We start from the raw sequence: 21,630 nt of genomic DNA on the forward strand, positions 1-21,630 counted from the left end.
CTCTCACACACACACACACACACACACACACACACACACACACACACACACTCACACTCTCTGACAACACACTCTCACACACACACACACACACACACACACACACACACACACACACACACACACACACTCTCACACACCCACACCCACACACACCACACACACACACACACACACACACACACACACACACACACACACACACACACACACACACACACACACACACACACACACACACACACACACACACACACACACACACACACACACACACACACACACACACACACACACACATACTTGTTTTGGTGGTGGTATATGGGGACACCCCTTTCCCAATGCCCTACAGTGATGATACAAATATCAAAAATTTTGTTTTAATCTGCAGATCACAAATCTGACTTCAAATGTTCTATACACACAACAGAACAGAAAATATGACCATATGATATTTTGGTGGTACACAAGGACATTCCCGCCCATCCTAAAATGTTCCCGCCTATGACATAATTGTGATTTTTGGGGCCCAACTTGATTATGAGGACACTCTTTTTACAATACACTAAATATGTCATTTCAGTGGATTACAGGGACCAATGTGTTTTACTGGTACATGACCACACACACACACAAACCTGACAACACAGTGTATTACCAAGACTAAGGTGATTTAAGAGGACTGGATCTTAAACACAATACACAACTGCATAATCCAACATTATAAGGACGAGTGTGTTTAATGGTACATGCCCACACACACACACAAACCTGACAACACGGTGTATTACCAAGACTAAGGTGATTAAAGAGTACCGGATCTCCAATACAATACACAAAACAACTTGCAACATTACAGGGACAGAAGTGTTTTAGAGGTGCTTTAATTATGAATTCAATAATATCATCATAAACATTGAGTTTTTTTCAGTTTTACCATGTAATACAATCATGTCATGCCATTTTAAGGGGAAAGTGACATCCACAAACTTAAAAACATGGTCAATAAAACTTGCACAACTGTGTGATCTTTCAGAAAGCATACAGTATCATTACTGTTTTGACATATTAAAATGACAAACAGATGAACCATTCAAAACTTCGAAAAGATTGACAAAACAGCCCTTGGAAACAGGCACAATTTAAAGATGTCATTAAACAGGCTTTGAAATGTATAAAATGAACTCACTCAACATGCAATATATGCTGCAACATGTAGAGAAACCGACTTACAAGGGACGGTTTACCTAAAAAGACAATTCTCTTATTTCCAGAAAATGTAAACAGAATTGTCAAGTTTCAAAGCAGAATTACAGAGATAACAGGAAAAGTATTCAACAAAGTTAGTTTGGGCTGTACATCAGCTCTAGAAGAGTATAGTGTCATTAGAATACAACCATCATTGTAAGTACAAAAGCTCTCATGTGTTTAGGGCTGGGTATCGTTCAAAAAATTTCGATACCAATACCGATACCGATACCTTGATTTCGATACCGGTTCCTAAACGATACTTTTTTCGATACCAATTTTATGAAATCCATTTTAACAAGATTACATAACACTTTACCTCAGAAAAACTTGGTGTTATTTTTTCAGTTTGACTCATGCTCCTTAGCCAGTGCACAAAGGAACAAAAAAAGCACAAAGGAACAAAATATTCCTTATACATATACATAAGGAACAAAATATTTTTTTTTTATATAGAGCTCATGCTCACCAAAGCTGAATTTGTCTGATCAAAGATACAATAAAACTTGTAATATTGTGGAATAGTATTACAATTTAAAATCTTATTTGAATATATTTCAAAATGTAATTTATTCCTGTGTTGTCAAAGCTGAATTTTCAAAATCATTACTTCAGTGTCACATGATCCTCCAGAAATATGAAAACAGTTTTTGGAAACTACGATACATTTTTTCATGATTCTTTGATGAATAAAACATTCAAAAGAACAGCATTTATTTAAAAAAAGGAAATCTTTTGTAACATTACACATGTTTTAAGGTCATTATTGATCACTTTAATGCATCCTTAGTGAAAAAAAAATTCTGACCAACCAACACATTATTGAACGGCAGTGTACACTCAGTAGGTCATTATTGCAATATAAACACAGTCAGAGTGATCAACAAGGTATATCTTCATTTACCAGTCGAAGACGGAGCAACTTTCTGCTCTTATGTTTACTCCATGCACTGTCAAGGGCTTCATCATATCTGTCGCGGTACCGTCTTTGCAGCAATTATTTTACCACAAATACTGCATCGCGCGCTGTTGGCATCGAGCCTGGAGAAATGTATCCACACTTTTGATCGACATCTTTAGGGTATTGTGAGTGTGTGTGCTCGCGTCTCATTGAGTATGTGCGCGAGTTTGTGTGTGTGTGTGCTCGCGTCTCATATGAGAATGTGTGCGTGGACAGTTTGTGTGCGCACGCGCGTCTCATATGAGCAGGGTGCGATTTGTAAAAAAAACAGAGGTGGGGATGTTTTCACAGGCGCATTCATACCACCCACATTTCGTCATGAGTCATTTTGTACCCATCACTTTTAACTTCCGTCCATAATAATTTGACTTTTGGTTCGATTTTTTTTACTGTTTTCAATATGAGAGAGAAATTTGGTAATCATTGTCTGACCTAACAAAAATCCATTATAATATTAATTTTATTTTATTTTTCGTGTTCGCATTTATGAGGGAAAAAACAACGTGTTAGGGTCCGGTAACCAACGTTCTTGGTTACGGATTTGACCGCTCTGAAAGCGGCACTATAAGACTGCTTTAAAACTTCCACAGAGACCTCAAACAGAACAGCTGCCTTTCTTTAAAGTGAATTTCGATTTGTATTAATTGTATCTTAATTTAAGTAAGCTACAGCAGGCACGGCGCCAGGATTCCAGTTTTGGATGGGCCAGACCAATGTGGGTGGGCCTGTGCGTATACATAATATAGGTTTTAATAGCTTGATGCTCTTTAAATATTTTGTTGCATTGTAAAAATGTTCGGTGCATAGGACGGACCTATCCGCGATCGCTCTCCATGGTTCTGACCAAAGAAGAGCGCTTTGGAATCTCCTTTACGCATCATACCTGGGCTGTGTTTCCCGATAACGTTGTCTCTTAGCGCGCTACGAAGACTCTTAAGTTATAACTTAATTAAAGGTATACTACCAGTAAAGGTATATCATTGCTAGGCGTCTTCAGGGCTATCATCCACTCAATGGCGCCACCAGGGGGTGGCCAGGGGTGGCGGTGGCGCCATTGGGCTTTCACCCCACTGGCCAGTATAAATTTTAGTAGCATCAGTTATGCATTTCATCCCCAATGCACAACCAGGCAGGCAAGCCACTCTAGACCTTAGTTCGCACACAGTAGCCCTGTACTCCCCCGCCGTCCATGCCTCCGTCCATGCCGCGCCGGTCAACAATTTCAAAAGAAGTCAAGAAAGAAGACTACCGGTAAGTAAATAAGTCAAAGATATTCTTTAGTAAAAGAAGACGGGGAATTATGTGTCGTGACATGTGCTTTTTAATTGCCAAATGGTTACAGTATACTGTTACAGCAGCTTTTTGATGTGTCTTTGACACGTTTTGACAAGCAGGGATGCAAACAGCGCGCTTTTCGGCGCCTCCCGCTTTTTTCATGTCAGTTCGGGTGACAAAGTCATCTGAAGTCATTCCATAGCTTAATGTGAGGGACATAAGTCTGTTTACATCATTAAAGTATACGGAAACTCGTTTTCCCTCCTTTGCGGCTGTCAATCATTCTCCAGCAGTATTCAAACAGCGCGCGCGCCTCTTCCGGCTGGATGCACGGTAAAACTCTCTCCAATATGATATATTCACATTATAATGCATGATCTGTAGATAAAAGGCTGTGGATTTGCATAAAATTACTTTATTTTGTTGGAGTTTGTTGCTGTTTTTAAACGACTCACTACCGTGTGCTTGTTATCAGGGTCCGGTTTCTCAACCGGTGGGTCGCGACCCACAAGTGGGTGGTTGATAATTCTATAGGGGGTCGCAAGACTTCTGTGTTCACTAGCACAGCTAATAAATGGGCTTCACAATAGTCTCATTGCAATAGACTACGTTTACGTGCAAAAAAATAATCCTTTAATAAACGCATTGGCGGCTCAATCGGACTAAAAAGCCTTAATGTAAACACCTAATCATAAACGCGCACAGATTGAAACAAAAGTTTTGCATGTAAACAGCCAGTCCTCCAACGAATCTGATTTTCGAATGTCGTAGGCTACTTCATTATTGCCGTGCCTTCTAACGCTGTATTTCAGGGTGCGATTTGTGAGAAAAAGAAGTATGTTTTGAAGTAGGCCTATGGATGTTTTGAAACATTTTTATTCATAAAAATAATTATCACGAGAACATGAACTTCATCACTGCATTTGCAGGAATTGTAAAAAAAAAATTCTTATTAACTCATGAAGTAGCCTAACGCAATATTTTTACTTAAAAACTTTTACTTTAAAAAACATGCAAGAATTAAATCTCCCTCCCAGTACCATGGTGTCACTCGGCTAGACAAGACACTTATTTATGAATGGCAAAATTAAATGGCCCAGTTTTACTGCTGCTGTTAAAGTAATAACGTTAACTTTACATCGCGATGCTGAGCTACAGTGAAATGATAGAAAAGACATGCATTATCTCGTGTTTCGCCTCATTCGCGCGAACTGGACGCGCCCGCGCGCGCTAAACGCCTCATTCGCGCCGCAGGACCTCTAGACGCGCGTAAACGCGTCTTTACATTGAATTGAAATCACTCGCGCCAGACGCTCAAGAGTAAGTGAGTAATCAAATAACATTTGCTTTAGCCTCAATTAAGTGAAACTCCGTAGGCCCTATGTGTAACTTCACAGTGGTGTGACTGGGGCACTAACTCTGCTTGTCATCATAGAAGCGGATAATCATATTGTGATGTTTATTCCCGCTTTAGTAATATCCTGAATATGCTGCCTTCCAGCTATATCAGAGCCAGCCAAAGAAGCGCATTTTAAAATAAAATTGACTTTAATTAAACCGCACGGATCCGTGATAAGTTTTGTGATCCGTCTCGGTCTCGCCACTATAGTGTCTCAAGTGTCACATTAACGTGAGTAAAAAAAAAATCAGTTTGCCTCATAGTCTGTCTATTGAAAATGTGTCTGTGTTTTTGTGAAATTAATTATAATAAACATATAGTAGTAGCCTATAGATCTGAGAGGCATTTCAGTTATTGAATTATTTCCAGCCTTAGTGGGTCGTATGACTGGCATACAAAAAAAAAGTGGGTCGCAGTAAGCAAAAGGTTGAGAAACCCTGTGTTAGATCACACACATCACAAAGGACTATGAATCGGCATCAATTACTTTTACCGGTTCTTTGTGGCAAGCTTTATGCGTGCGGTCGTGCGCTTGAGTGCGGCTATTAAACGCTCATTATCCTGTGTAGGCTATATAAGTAATCAAATTAATATAAAGGGGCGATTTGTCCACTAATGGCTTAAATAAACAACTACTAGTCGACTAGAAAAAACTTTAGTCGGAAGCAGCCCTTATTCCACATATTTTCGAGCCAGGCTCAGGCCATTCTGGGTTGAGCGAGCGACCCTGCGGAATGAGCGAGCGGAGTGTAATATTCAGAAATGCGCTCTCCGCTCACGAGCTCTGATCGGAACAAACCCGAACCTCACTGTCTGCTGAACTTGCGCAGAAACATCAAAATATAACCAGCTTTTAAAATGTTTTTTTAAACTAAACATTTAGACTATTTTAGCACAAATTATGAGCTTATTGACGATTTTTTATAATTCTTGACAAAATTAGGATATAGTAAAAGTTGGGGGGGTTTTTTTGAAAAAAAGTGGGCCTGTTGAAAAGTGGGGTCGTGCCTGAGCTACAGGACATCGTCTTTCAAAACATAACCTGCGCGAAAGAGAAAAAAAAAATGAATGCGTCTCTGTCCCCAGCACATTTAGAAACATTTTAATTCATAAAAATGAATCATGAGAACATGAACTTCATCACTGCATTTGCAGGAATTGTAAAATCTTTTTTCTTATTAACTCTAATGCAGCCTAACGCAATATTTTTACTCTAATAGCTTATCTTTCCCCACACATATGAACTGTGATCATGCACAACGAAAAAACAAGAATTAAATCCCCCTCCCAGTATGGATAGTGCCACTCATGTCAAAAAACATATTTATGGCAAAACTATATGGCACATCGTAGTGTCAACTTAAACATAAATAGGCTATAGTGTAGGCCTATGCATCATTCTAGGAAAACAGTCTGCCTTGATGACGGACTTCTGTCGTCTTTTTCTGCTTTCCAGTGGGAGCGTCATCTGCGGCATGTCGTCCCTCTTTTACCCACATTTCTGCAAATCTCCGGGCAGGGAAGTAGGCAACTCCTGGCCCATTTATGGAAATGAACAGTAGGTTGTTCAGTGTGGAGACGTTTATTCGGTTTCTTTCGTCTGTGAGAATACGGTTCATGGCGCTGAATCCCCTTTCACACTCAGCTGTTGACACTGGGAGTGTGGAGACAGTGAGGAGCACTTTGCGCAGATTGTCTCCTGTGGTGCCATGACACTTGAATTGGTGGAATTCCTTGAGGAGTATGGTACTGGTTGCAGCCTCAACAGCGAGAGTCTTCTGAATGGTGAGAAGTTTGTTGTCTCCATATAGGATGCGCTCGTCTTCATCAGATGGCCAATTTGACGGATTTAGAACGGCTGCATCAGAAATAATTCCGTTGTCATCCAGCCTGCGCTCAATGTTGTCGGCCAGGGAAACGAACAGTCTTTCACGAAAGACCTCTGCCTTCCGATGATCACTGTCACTTGTCTGAGACACATTCACTCCCTTGAAAGAGTGGAAACTTTCAAATTCCTCCTTCAGGCCTCTTGCGTTCACACCATCTGCTTGCCGCATAGACCTCAGTGTTCTCAGTGCAACATCCACCTCAGCACTGGCACTGACAGCTGTGGCATCTCTCCTCTGCAGAAACAGGGACAAGGCTTGCAGGGTTTCCAGTGCATCTTTTACCAATGCCATCTCCACCAAAAAAAGCCACTGTGTCATTTTACCATGAATGCCCCGACATTTGGCTCTTTCCACGGAAGATCTGGATTTGTCTTCCATCAACACTCCAAAGAGTTTGACCAAGGCTGGATAGCTTTGCCAGAGAGCCGTCACAGACGTGCAGGAAGAGGACAGCCAGCGCACATCGAATACTCTTCCTATTCTGCGAGCGTGCATGCCCAGATCGGAAGCTGCAGACTCAAACTCTCTCATATGTTTTGGGCTTTGAGAGAAAAATGAATACAGAGAGTCAATGAACATCTGAAAATGGCTCGCCTCTGTAATGTGTTTCACAGCATCATGGACCGCAAGTTCTAACTTGTGGTTCATACAGTGAATGACGGTCAGGTTAGGATTGATCTTCTCACGTAGGAGTGTGGCTGCTCCTCTGTATCGGCCCATCATAGCAGCGGCCCCATCTGTTGCAAAGCCAATAAGCCGGGTGCGCAACATGTCTTCAGAGATGCCCTGTGTATAAAGGCTTTGGAGCAGGATGTCACAGATGGCCGATCCAGTGCACGACTGCAGCTCAACAAGTTGAAGGAAGAAGTTGCAGACCTCACCTTCATAGGGAATCCTAATGTAGATGATTAGGCATGTTTTGTTTGACACCGTTGTGCTCTCATCAATGAGAATACTGAACTTATCAGATGAGTTTTTGATAAAGTCCACTAGCTGAGTTCTCATTTTTTCTGCAATAAACATGAGCATATTACGACAAGCCTTGTCAGAATGCAGCATACATCCCAGGTTTACACCATTCAGTTGTTGCAGTTCCACCAGCTGTGGCTGGATTTTGAATGAGAGGTTGTTTTGGCAGATCATATAGGCTGTACGTATGCAATTCTCAGTTACTTTTAAAGTCTTCTCATTGTGTTTTCTCCACAGAGCTGCACTGTTATCTACTGCCTTTTCAATTGCTGTCTCGCGTCTTCTCTGCAAAATTTCTATGCATTTGATGTGGGACTGACACTTTCCATGTCTGCTTATTTTGTCATTTAATTTTTTTGCAGACTTTGCTTTTATGCCATTAATAAATGCAGAGTCGATGTGAAGCCTCTCTTGTGTATATGGGCCTAAATCTCTAATGTCAGAGCAAGCTGTACACTGAACTGATCCATCTGTGGTGACAGCAAGCCACTCTCGACCCTCTCTCCATTTAGCAAAGCGCCCCGGCTCAATGCAACCTCCAACAATAGCCCCAGAAACCGAATCATTAGCTTGTAAGTCTGGGTTGTATGGTCCTTGTTCATTTGAGTCAACATGGGACTGTGAGTTCTGCTGAGGCTGGGAGTTGCCGCCCATCCTACCTGTAGTAGTAACATTCTCATTTGCAGTTTTAGGATTTTTTTGTGATGGTCCTGTGAAATACGATGATATACTGCTCTGTACCCTTTTCATTGTTCTCAGCTAGCTAGCTAGAGTTTTCGCGCTGAAATAACATAAATATTTGTACTTGGTGACATTCTGAAAAGCCGTAAATGGATCAAAGTTAATGGACAGGATCAGATCAATTAGACGCAACGTCATCTATTGTATCAGAAGGCTAGCGCTGACAGTGGGTGGTCCATTCCGGATTTTATTGTTCTATCGCGCCACTGACAGTTAACATTACAGCGCGGCTACTTCTCTAGGCTAGCCTCTGCTGAATAACGGATTGATTGCAAAGTTAAACTATTACAGTAAACAGTTTTACTGCTGCCTTTAAAGTAATAACGTTAACTTTACATTGCGATGCTGGGCTACAGTGAAATGATAGAAAAGACAGATTAATTATTTGTGTTAGTCATTTCGCCTCATTTGCGCGAACTGGATGCGTCCGCGCCGCGCTAAACGCCTCATTCGCGCCGCAGGACCTACATTGACTTAACATTGAAATCACTCGCGCCAGACGCTCAAGAGTGAGTCAGTAATCTAAAAACCTTTGCTTTGGCTTTAATTGACTGAAACACCGCATGTGTAACTTCGGCCATTCTCAGTGGTGTGACTGGGACACTAACTCTGCTTGTCATCATAGAAACAGATAATCAGATTGTGATGTTTATTCCCGCTTCAGTAATATGCAGAATATGCTGCCTTCCTTTGTTTTCGACACACAGCTCCACTGCCCAGCGGACCGGCTGCAACCGTCTCGCAAGTGTTGATAGGCTATTACTCGTGAGGTGTAACCGGGTGTAACCAATCAGATAGCGCCGTGGGCGGGACATTGAGTAAGTCTGCAGAGTGGTGAATACAGAGAGGCTGCGCGCGGCAGCTATATCAGAGCCAGCCAAAGTAGCGCATTTTAAAATAAAATTGACTTTAATCAAACCACGGATCCGGGATAAGTTTTGTGATCCGTCTCTCCACTAGTGTAGTAGCACTGATCACTTTGAGGGGGGGATAAATTTATCCCCACCGGGGATAAAAATAATTAAGCAGAGGCAGGGATTCCTTGACCAGAAAGGGGGAAATCCCACGCATCCCCCCCGGCAAATCGCACCCTGCATATGAGTATGTGCGCGGAGAGTTCCCCGCGTCTCGTGTGTGTAGAGTTCACGTGTATGTGCGCGAGCGACTTTAGGCGTGTTGTTGTGCATTTCATATGTATTTGTTTGAGCACTGACGTTGACGAGTTAACCCCTTAGGTATCGAAATATGGTACCGAAAAACAAGTCATTTTTCGATACTCGATAGTATCGAGGCAATTCGGTCGGTACCTAAAAAGTATCGAACTCGGTACCCAGCCCTACATGTGTTTAGAGAATACTAAAGCATGTATTCTTCTGTACAGAGAATGAGAGAGAGGCAGAAATTGAAAACCCACGGAAAGGATCCTCAGCGGTCTTACACTGCTGGCATTCAGTCAGTGTGGCCAGTTTTCCTTTGGTTATACACTCACCGAAAGGATTATTAGGAACACCTGTTCAATTTCTCATTAATGCAATTATCTAATCAACCAATCACATGGCAGTTGCTTCAATGCATTTAGGGGTGTGGTCCTGGTCAAGACAATCTCCTGAACTCCAAACTGAATGTCAGAATGGGAAAGAAAGGTGATTTAAGCAATTTTGAGCGTGGCATGGTTGTTGGTGCCAGACGGGCCGGTCTGAGTATTTCACAATTTGCTCAGTTACTGGGATTTTCACGCACAACCATTTCTAGGGTTTACAAAGAATGGTGTGAAAAGGGAAAAACATCCAGTATGCGGCAGTCCTGTGGGCGAAAATGCCTTGTTGATGCTAGAGGTCAGAGGAGAATGGGCCGACTGATTCAAGCTGATAGAAGAGCAACTTTGACTGAAATAACCACTCGTTACAACCGAGGTATGCAGCAAAGCATTTGTGAAGCCACAACACGCACAACCTTGAGGCGGATGGGCTACAACAGCAGAAGACCCCACCGGGTACCACTCATCTCCACTACAAATAGGAAAAGAGGCTACAATTTGCACAAGCTCACCAAAATTGGACAGTTGAAGGCTGGAAAAATGTTGCCTGGTCTGATGAGTCTCGATTTCTGTTGAGACATTCAGATGGTAGAGTCAGAATTTGGCGTAAACAGAATGAGAACATGGATTCATCATGCCTTGTTACCACTGTGCAGGCTGGTGGTGGTGGTGTAATGGTGTGGGGGATGTTTTCTTGGCACACTTCAGACCCCTTAGTGCCAATTGGGCATCGTTTAAATGCCACGGCCTACCTGAGCATTGTTTCTGACCATGTCCATCCCTTTATGACCACCATGTACCCATCCTCTGATGGCTACTTCCAGCAGGATAATGCACCATGTCACAAAGCTCGAATCATTTCAAATTGGTTTCTTGAACATGACAATGAGTTCACTGTACTAAAATGGCCCCCACAGTCACCAGATCTCAACCCAATAGAGCATCTTTGGGATGTGGTGGAACGGGAGCTTCGTGCCCTGGATGTGCATCCCACAAATCTCCATCAACTGCAAGATGCTATCCTATCAATATGGGACAACATTTCTAAAGAACGCTTTCAGCACCTTGTTGAATCAATGCCACGTAGAATTAAGGCAGTTCTGAAGGCGAAAGGGGGTCAAACACAGTATTACTATGGTGTTCCTAATAATCCTTTAGGTGAGTGTATGTGCCTTAAAATGTTCAATTGCAGCTGTAACTTCAGCATTTGACCAGCACACTTTTTGTCCTTTCCACAAGGTTTTCTATTCCTACCTCACATTCATTCTCTGTACAGAAGAATACATGCTTTAGTAAACTCTAACTATATGAGAGCTCATGTACTTACAATGGTGGTCATATTCTGATTTAAACCTCAGGTACCTTGAGGAACTTCAGTGGTTTCTCGATGGGCATCTTCTGAACACCTGTAGGAAATCAGTTATAGACAGATCAGAAACTCAGATGTAACTCAAACCTGCATCTAGAACTTAAAACTGGTTATACATCTGATATCTAAAAATTACATTTCAAATGACACTCATTATTCTGGAGATGGAATGTTGTGTTAAACATCTCCTTTTTAAAGTTTTTGACCAACATGAACATGATAAACTTATTGGTTTGGTACTGATTCCATTAATTTTGTTCTAGAAAAATTGTTATTTATAATAATATCTGATTATTGATAACTGATTTTTACAATTAATGGCAAAAGGAATGTTTAGAAATGTAATCTGATATTATCTACTGACACACTATAGCAGGGTTCACCAATCTCGGTCCTGGAGGGCCGCTGTCCTGCAGAGTTTAGCTCCAACCAGCTCCAACACACCTGGTTGAAAGTTTCTAGTATGCCTAGTGAGACCTTGATTATCTGGTTCAGGTGTGTTTAATTGGGGTTGGAGCTAAACACTGCAGGACAGCGGCCCTCCAGGACTGAGATTGGTGAACCCTGCACTATAGTATGATATATATATACATACACTATGAACAAAATTCTAAACGCTTTTGTTTTTGCCCCCATTTTTCATGAGCTGAACTAAAAGTTAAGACTTTTTCTATGTACACAAAAGGCCTATTTCTCTCAAATATTGTTCACAAATCTGTCTAAATCTGTGTTAGTGAGCACTTCTCCTTTGCCGAGATAATCCATCCACCTCACAGGTGTGGCATATCAAGATACTGATTAGACAGCATGATTATTGCACAGGTGTGCCTTAGGCTGGCCACAATAAAAGGCCACTCTAAAATGTGCAGTTTTGTGTGGTGTCGGGGGGTGGGGGGTGTGGGGTGTCGGGGGGTTGGGGGTTGGGGGGTGTCGGGGGTCTGGAAACAAGTCATTATCTGGTGTGACCATCATTTGCCTCACGCAGTACAACACATCTCCTTCGCATAGAGTTGATCAGGTTGTTGATTGTGGCCTGTGGAATGTTGGTCCACTCCTCTTCAATGGCTGTGTGAAGTTGCTGGATATTGGCAGGACCTGGAACACGTTGTCGTATACGCCGATTCAGAGCATCCCAAACATGCTCAATGGGTGACATGTCCGGTGAGTAATGGTGGCCATGCAAGAACTTTGCAGAATGGGGCCGTGCATTATCATGCTGCAACATGAGGTGATGGTCGTGGATGAATGGCACAACAATGGGCCTTAGGATCTCATCAAGGTATCTCTGTGCATTCAAAGTGCCATCAATAAAATGCACCTGCGTTCGTTGTCCATAACATACGCCTGCACATACCATAACCCCACCATGGGCCACTCGATCCACAATGTTGACATCAGCAAACCTGTCTGCCATCTGCCCTGTACAGTGAAAACCGGGATTCATCCGTGAAGAGAACACCTCTCCAAAGTGCCAGACGCCATCGAATGTGAGCATTTGCCCACGCAGGTCGTTTACAACGACCAACTGCAGGTCGAGACCCCGATGAGGACGATGAGCATGCAGATGAGCTTCCCTGAGACGGTTTTTGACAGTTTGTGCAGAAATTCTTTGGTTATGCAAACCGATTGTTGCAGCAGCTGTCCGGGTGGCTGGCCTCAGACGGTGTTGGAGGTGAAGATGCTGGATGTGGAAGTCCTGGGCTGGTGTGGTTACACGTGGTCTGCAGTTGTGAGGCCGGTTGGATGTACTGCCAAATTCTCTGAAAAGCCTTTGGAGACGGCTTATGGTAGAGAAATGAACATTCAATTCACGGGCAACAGCAGGTGGACATTCCTGCTGTCAGCATGCCAATTGCACGCTCCCTCAAAACTTGCGACATCTGTGGCATTGTGCTGTGTGATAAAACTGCACATTTTAGAGTGGCCTTTTATTGTGGCCAGCCTAAGGCACACCTGTGCAATAATCATGCTGTCTAATCAGTATCTTGATATGCCACACCTGTGAGGTGGATGGATTAACTCGGCAAAGGAGAAGTGCTCACTAACACAGCTTTAGACAGATTTTTGAACAATATTTGAGAGAAATAGGCATTTTGGGTACATAGAAGAAGTCTTAGAACTTTGAGTTAGATCTATAATTTTGTTCAGTGTATATAACTGGCTTAAAACCATTTTTCTTTGGTGAAAATACTAACGTAAAATTGTACCACAATATATATTGGTTTAAAATAATAATAAACATGTTCATAAACACAAACTTGTTATGCTGGGTACACACCAAAAGATAATCAAGCTGATTTTGGGCCGATTTCCCCCTTCTGACAATCCTAGCTGTGTCCCGATTATCTTGATGGTTATAGATTATCTTATCAGATTTTCCCTTGGTGTGAGGTGTGTTAAGAGTGTCCGAACCTGATCGGAAGAACGTCGGAGCCGCCCTGATCTCGAATCGCAAATATTCAACATGTTGAATATTTACGATCAGAAATCCTGAAATGTGGGGGGAAGCCCAAGGACAAACGCGCGCATGCTCTGGAGATTATCACGTGAAAGGAAACAATATCCAATCAGAAAGCGAGATGAAGGAAGAAGGAAGCATAACAAACGCAGTCATGGCGGCACAAAGTGAAATTGATGTGGACAGCAGAGATGGAGGATCAGCTTGTTGATTTGTGGAACAAATGTTTACACAACGTGTTGTGTAAAACTTTTCCAAACACTATCATTGCAATTTCTTCCTGCATATCGTCCGCCATGCTTATTCTGAGGTCTCTAGAGTGTTAACAGTCGAGACTCTGATTGCATGGTCTTTAGGGTTGGGTATCTAGAACCGGTTCCAAAATGCCAAAAACAGGGGATTCGATAAGACGTGCGCACTTCAATTCCGCTTATCGATTCCTTACTTTGGTGATGCTCACATGCGCGAGGTGAATGGCAGTGAGCATTTGTTTACAGTTGTATTGATCTGCCAGGACCTGCCTGCCGCACATGCGCTGTACATTATATTTACGATGGCGGAGCGCAGCAGACGTTCAAAAGTTTGGTTAAGCTTTTCAAAAAAAGATGAAAATACAGCGAATTGTATCACATGCAAGAAAGACATTTCATGCAAGGGAGGAAGCACCTCCAATATGATGAAACATTTGCTGCAACACAGGGTCAATTTGAAGGAATGCAGCGCATTTGATTCGGTGCGATCTCTCAACAGCAGTACCAGAGGTTTCCACACACCAGATAAAGCTACTAGCAGCAGCAATAGCAGTCTCTCACACTCAGGTACAAAACTAGAGCCACATAATTCTGGATAAAATGAGAACCAGTTTTGTTTAAAATAGAGATCATGAATAAATACATCAGACAATTAATACGAGTCGAGTCTATAATTCCTTAAAGTGTTATATATATACAGTATATTGTAAATTAAGATGCATTGTCACAGTTTTACTGGTAATAGCCTAAATGTAACAAGAATAAAAGGTAGAAAAAAGTATTTGCTCTCTTTTTTCTCTCCAATAAATATTGGAATCGAAACCAAGAATCGTTAAGAACCGGATTCGATAAGCAGAATCGGAATCGTTAATTTAAACGATACCCAACCCTCACGGTCTTTTCACATCATGGCACACCACACACTATAGGAGCAAAACGGTTAAATCTAGGATTTTTTGTCCTCATGTTTGTGGTCTATCACATTTTGAAAATCTTATAAGATGTAAAAAATCTTTTGGTGTGTAACCCAGCATTAGTTGACACATACCAACATTACTGGAGACGCCTGCAGCTCCAGCAGGAACATCACCTTCAGAACCGCTTTCATCAGGATCACTGGCATCAGAGTCCGTCATACTGATCTCATCTTAAAGAAAAAGAGACATTTAAAACAAGAACATCTTCAGTTTAACCTGTATTCAGAAGTCATTTATGAAACATGACAAATGGCACCGTTTAATAATAATAATCATATTAATAACAACTATAATACTTCACTAAGATCACTATTATTAGAATTATCGCCTAGACAGTGATATACTAATACTGTCAATGAAAAATTAATATTTTATAATGAGTATATTATTTTACAATAAGAGGTTATAATACTTTCTTAATTTCTTCACTTAAGCTGTTATACTGGCAGAAACCTGCAGTTTAAGTGAAAACAGGTTTATAAACGCATCTTATTGCAAAATTGGATTACCACAAAAAAATGTGGATATAATGCGAATGTGAAAATAGAGAGTAACTGGTGCTGGTTGCGTTCCCAAATGCATGTTAAACTTATGGCACATGCAGAGATGGAGTTCACTGCATTCATTCCCTGTGAAACGAGGCATGGAAAAAGCCAGATCATGAGCTGATCGAGCGAGCAAAGTGTGCTCTTCAGTGTGAAACACACAGCACAACAGACTACAGACTTACTTTCTTATCGTCTTTTGCGATTTGATAAGGGCATTAAGCCATGTTGTGCTTTTGATTTTAATATGTTTGAGAGATGCTTTGCCAAAGCAATTGCGCAAAAAACAAAGACAATTTATGTTATTATGAGGCGTAAAAATATTTTCGGTTCTTTTGGTTCAAACTGTGGAGGGACAGATTAGACTGTGGTGGGTCACTAGAGTAAATTAATGGTAACACTATGAATTTTACTCCTCCCAAAAATGCCAAATAATAAACAGGTGAGAGCGTATTTTAGGCTATATGACACGATATAGTGAGATATGACAGCGCTTCTGCAACACGCATCACTGCAGATGAGTAGCTGAGGATCTCTTCAGCATGCTGATGCACAAAATACAAACTAAAAATAAATTAAAGTAAGTCGCAGATGCTCAACACACAGTCATCTTCATTAAAAGTAGTGAGAATAAATGATTTTACCAGTGCTGATGCTACTCTCTCTCCTATTGATCTTAAAATTAGCTGATACAAAAAATGCTGCTCATAGCGGTAGCTTTCGATGACGTGAACACCGTTAAATCTGATATAGCGCGGGAAATGAAGATCGGATTTATGTCTGTTTTGTGCAGACACATTTATGTGGCCAAGTGTAAATGGAATTGTTTTGACAATGAAATGACCAGGTGTAAAACAGCCCCAAAGATGATGTGAAAAAGTTCTTACTAGACTAGCATTTCCTAAAATGATGCAATGCTCTTTTTATTACCATCTCAACACAGTCTTGATCCTCCAATGATGATTGTTCCTTCTCAGGGCTCACCTGAAAGCAAGGCAAAGAAAGAAAAAATAAACATCTATTAGATACAAAGGATTCAGAGATTCTCCAAATGAAGCAGCACAGATACTTGACTCCATTAACACTGACTGATCACTGTCATAAAACATAAAATTAAAACAATTTCACATTATCAATGATATACTTGAGCAAAAGAAGGCTGATGACGCCAAACTAATTCAGGTATGATGGGACATTTCAAACAGTGACTTAAGATTTAAAACACTGTGACATAAGTTGTAATCAAGTATAAAGTTAAAACCCTATAAATATATGGTCATAACCAATCAGGGATGCATGAAAATAATGCTCATTATTAATGTTATCATTGTCAATCCGATAAGAAAATTAGGCCGCTATATTAACACTAATAAATAATGGATTACTTCCTTCAGCTTCAGATGTGCGCTGTTCACCATGATGGTTTTGAAATGTTTGAATCACAAATCTGTGAAATCAGCGCATTGTTACAGGGAGAGTTCGCTTGTGGAATTGTAAGTTGTAATATTTTTTATTTTTGTTATATATCTGATTTATCTCATATAGGATGCATTTGGCTGAGTTAATGAGTGCTGCAGTAAACACTTCACTGTAGGCCTACCGGTGGTCAGCAAAACATTAATTATGATTGGGACTGTCATATATACATAACACTATAATGAGCAAACTATTGCATTAAAAACGTTGTGAATTCTTTGGGTTTAGTTGCTGTGTTTCAGCGTGTAGTCCTGGGAGGAGCGCATCCACAACAGGAGTTTCACTATGTAATAGTTGATTACTATTAATAATAGCTCAAGTTAATCTGTGCATGATTTTGTGCAAGTATAAGTTGTAATATTGTGTTTCTTTTGTATAAATATCTAATTTATCATATATAGGTTGTGTTCCGTTGAGCTAAAACCATCTAACAAAGCCTCAGTTTAGGGGTGTTCCTTCAGCTCTTTAGGCCATTTCATTTTAAGTTTAATGTTGTCTAATAACTTGTTTGCATTTTAATTTCATTTGATTTATTATTATTATTATTATTATTATTAAGGCAATAGATGTTTTGGTAAAACTTCACAATACATATGTTATTGCATTAACTAACATGAACTAACAGAGAAAAACTTTTGTTAATGTGAGTTAATAAAATATGTGAGTTCATGTTAGTTCACAGTGCATTAAATTAACAGATACAACACTGGATCCTAAAATGTCTTGGAAAATGTTGAGATTAACGTTAAGTAAGATAAACATTAAGTAAATCCTGTAGAAGTATTGTTCATTCATTGTTAGTTCATGTTAACTAATACTAACAAGATGAAACCTTTTTATAAAGTATTGCCATTTTTTTATAAAGAAAGTTGGAAATATGAATGTAAAATTCATTTTAAAAGTTAAGGAATCTTACATTAGGCCACTGTACTGTATATGTTTGATTTATGTTGAAGTGTTTGGGACATTGGCTTTAAATGATGTGCGTTTCGTTTTTGTAATCAGGCTTTCAAAGTATATCAAATTTTGGATTTAGATTCATCGGCTAATATATCAGATATCGGCTTTCGAATATAAAGAATGATCAGTTATCGGCCCAAATGTTCATATCGCTGTATCCCTAATTTGATTTCCAAAAAAACAATACCTTCTGTACATCTCTGACTTCTGACTGGGACGGGGACGGACTCTTCATTTCGAGAGTGGAGGGTTCAACCTCACTGAGAGTCTACAAAACATCACATTAGACATGAAACAGTGGTGTAAATATGTGAACACTAGATCTCACAGATGTCTCTGCTTCGTTTGCTCGTTCTCTTCCAGCACAACTCTCACTTACCTTGTCTAGTCCCACAGTAAGAGCAGCACAATCACTGCCTGATGACCACTGGCTCTTATGGCTCATCTGAGAATATGAAATTAAGCGTTACATACAGAAACACTTCACCTAAGAGTTTAAAAAAAGCATTATAAATGGAATATATAAAGGATAATGTACAGTCAGTCAGTAATTAATAAAAAATAAACTGACAGGATAATAAGGGTCCTGATACACAGCTACCTATCAATAAATATTTGCACATGAAATACTGATTTGAGATAATATACAAGATTACAAAATAGTTAAAGTTTTCAAATCAATATTTCAATATTTAAATGCTACCACAAGGTAATGTTCACGGCTTTTATGCATCACATTACATGTGTTTTCATTCCAGTGTGTCAGGTTGTGTGTAGCTTTACACCAGTTTTATGAGGACACCGTTTTATGAGGACATCATAAGAGCATGTTCCTGATGTTTGACTTGACTGAAGAATCTCAATGTGTTGTGTAAGTTTAACAGAATACTGGTCTATGAGGACACTAGATTTATGAGGACATCATAAGAACATGATCCTGATGTTTGACTTTGACTGAGTGTGTTGTGTAAGTTTAACAGAATACTGGTCTATGAGGACACTAGATTTATGAGGACATCATAAGAGCATGTTCCTGATGTTTGACTTGACTGAAGAATCTCAGTGTGTTGTGTAAGTTTAACAGAATCCTGGTCTATGAGGACACTAGTTTTACTGGGACACTGGTAACTAGATACATTTGGACGGCACTGAGTTCAAGTGTGTGTATGTATGAGAGTGATACGAGACATTGCGCCTGTGCTAGATGTACAGTAAGTGATCGTGACTCACTTCTTACACACACAATCATAATTCAGGGACTGATAACTGTGGCAAATAATCTGTTTCTGAGGAAACAGAGTTATTACATTAACTTATTGGATACCTTTAGATTTGCTGTATCTTGTTCAGGTTTCATCTGATTCTTCAGAGTTATCATCTGAAAAAAAAAGTAGTAAAAATATATAAAAAAGACAAATAAATACTAATTTTAGTATCACTTATTGAAAGCCAAACAGAGGTTGCTATTTTTTACCAACTTCTTCAATGATTATATTTAATCTGACAAGCACAAATAGTTTTCGCTATTGGTATTAGCCACAATGAGCTGTGAATTATGGGTTATCAGTATCGATCCTAATATTCCATATGTGTGTCCCGGTAAAACTAGTGTCCTCATAGACCAGGATTCTGTCAAACTTACACAACACACTGAGATTCTCCTGTCAAGTTAAACATCAGGAACATGCTCTTATAATGATGTCCTCATAAAACGGTGTCCTCATAAAACAGGTGTAAGACACACACACACTTGACACACTGTAATGAACATGCATGTAATATGATGCATTAAAGCCATGAACATTAACTTGTAGGGCTGCACAATGTATTGCTTTATCATTCATACCTATCTGTGGTAGTGACATTGCAGTATAGGCCTCTGTGAAGTCAGGCTATATAAAGACTCTGCCGTGTTATTTTACAGTTGATTCCTCAAGTTCTGTACCTAAATGCTGTTAGACTTACCTGGAATATATGAGGCATTGTTTATTTCACATCTTTGTTAATTTTTTTTATCTCTGCTTGCAATTTATTATTTTCTATGCAGATGCAAACCCCTACAAAATCACACCAATCATTCTAGAATGATTAATTATTTCCAAATAGAGCTATTCAATTCATTTAGTGAAATTGCTTTTCATATTGAAAAACTTTTGTTAATGTGAGTTAATAAAATATGCGAATTCATGTTCGTTCACAGTGTATTAAATTAACAGATACAACACTGGATCCTAAAATGTCTTGGAAAATGTTGAGATTAACGTTAAGTAAGATAAACATTAAGTAAATCCTGTAGAAGTATTGTTCATTCATTGTTAGTTCATGTTAACTAATACTAACAAGATGAAACCTTTTTATAAAGTATTGCCATTTTTTTATAAAGAAAGTTGGAAATATGAATGTAAAATTCATTTTAAAAGTTAAGGAATCTTACATTAGGCCACTGTACTGTATATGTTTGATTTATGTTGAAGTGTTTGGGACATTGGCTTTAAATGATGTGCGTTTCGTTTTTGTAATCAAGCTTTCAAAGTATATCAAATTTTGGATTTAGATTCATCGGCTAATATATCAGATATCGGCTTTCGAATATAAAGAATGATCAGTTATCGGCCCAAATGTTCATATCGCTGTATCCCTAATTTGATTTCCAAAAAAACAATACCTTCTGTACATCTCTGACTTCTGACTGGGACGGGGACGGACTCTTCATTTCGAGAGTGGAGGGTTCAACCTCACTGAGAGTCTACAAAACATCACATTAGACATGAAACAGTGGTGTAAATATGTGAACACTAGATCTCACAGATGTCTCTGCTTCGTTTGCTCGTTCTCTTCCAGCACAACTCTCACTTACTTTGTCTAGTCCCACAGTCAGAGCAGCACAATCACTGCCTGATGACCACTGGCTCTTATGGCTCATCTGAGAATATGAAATTAAGCGTTACATACAGAAACACTTCACCTAAGAGTTTAAAAAAAGCATTATAAATGGAATATATAAAGGATAATGTACAGTCAGTCAGTTATTAATAAAAAATAAACTGACAGGATAATAAGGGTCCTGATACACAGCTACCTATCAATAAATATTTGCACATGAAATACTGATTTGAGATAATATACAAGATTACAAAATAGTTAAAGTTTTCAAATCAATATTTCAATATTTAAATGCTACCACAAGGTAATGTTCACGGCTTTTATGCATCACATTACATGTGTTTTCATTCCAGTGTGTCAGGTTGTGTGTAGCTTTACACCAGTTTTATGAGGACACCGTTTTATGAGGACATCATAAGAGCATGTTCCTGATGTTTGACTTGACTGAAGAATCTCAGTGTGTTGTGTAAGTTTAACAGAATCCTGGTCTATGAGGACACTAGATTTATGAGGACATCATAAGAACATGATCCTGATGTTTGACTTGACTGAAGAATCTCAGTGTGTTGTGTAAGTTTAACAGAATCCTGGTCTATGAGGACACTAGTTTTACTGGGACACTGGTAACTAGATACACTTGGACGGCACTGAGTTCAAGTGTGTGTATGTATGAGAGTGATACGAGACATTGC

The 21,630-nt window shown here is 39.8% G+C and overlaps 1 protein-coding gene across 6 annotated transcripts in view; it reads right to left on the bottom strand.

Moving 5' to 3' along the window:
- Positions 1 to 314: 314 nt before the first annotated feature.
- The window catches only part of LOC309507847 (uncharacterized protein), a 23,049-nt gene continuing 1,733 nt past the window's right edge, over positions 315 to 21,630 (bottom strand). Inside the window, exons 2-10 of one of the 6 annotated variants that reach the window (XM_082182303.1) lie at positions 20,913 to 20,978; positions 20,721 to 20,801; positions 19,380 to 19,433; positions 18,435 to 18,500; positions 18,243 to 18,323; positions 16,550 to 16,603; positions 15,146 to 15,244; positions 11,382 to 11,425; positions 315 to 1,247 (exon numbers count right to left, since the gene is read on the bottom strand). In XM_082182303.1, coding sequence (XP_082038429.1) covers positions 15,230 to 15,244; positions 16,550 to 16,603; positions 18,243 to 18,323; positions 18,435 to 18,500; positions 19,380 to 19,433; positions 20,721 to 20,801; positions 20,913 to 20,978 — 417 coding nt within the window. In that variant the 3' untranslated portion in view covers positions 315 to 1,247; positions 11,382 to 11,425; positions 15,146 to 15,229. Of the gene's footprint in view, positions 1,248 to 9,610; positions 10,589 to 11,286; positions 11,426 to 15,145; positions 15,245 to 16,029; positions 16,604 to 18,242; positions 18,324 to 18,434; positions 18,501 to 19,379; positions 19,434 to 20,720; positions 20,802 to 20,912; positions 21,021 to 21,630 lie in introns of those variants that run through there. The other 5 variants (XM_082182302.1, XM_082182301.1, XM_082182304.1 and 2 more) reach the window with 5 other exon arrangements.

The sequence above is a fragment of the Leuciscus leuciscus genome (genome assembly GCF_965113295.1).
Source record: "Leuciscus leuciscus genome assembly, chromosome: 10".
NCBI classification, from domain to species: Eukaryota; Metazoa; Chordata; class Actinopteri; order Cypriniformes; family Leuciscidae; genus Leuciscus; species Leuciscus leuciscus.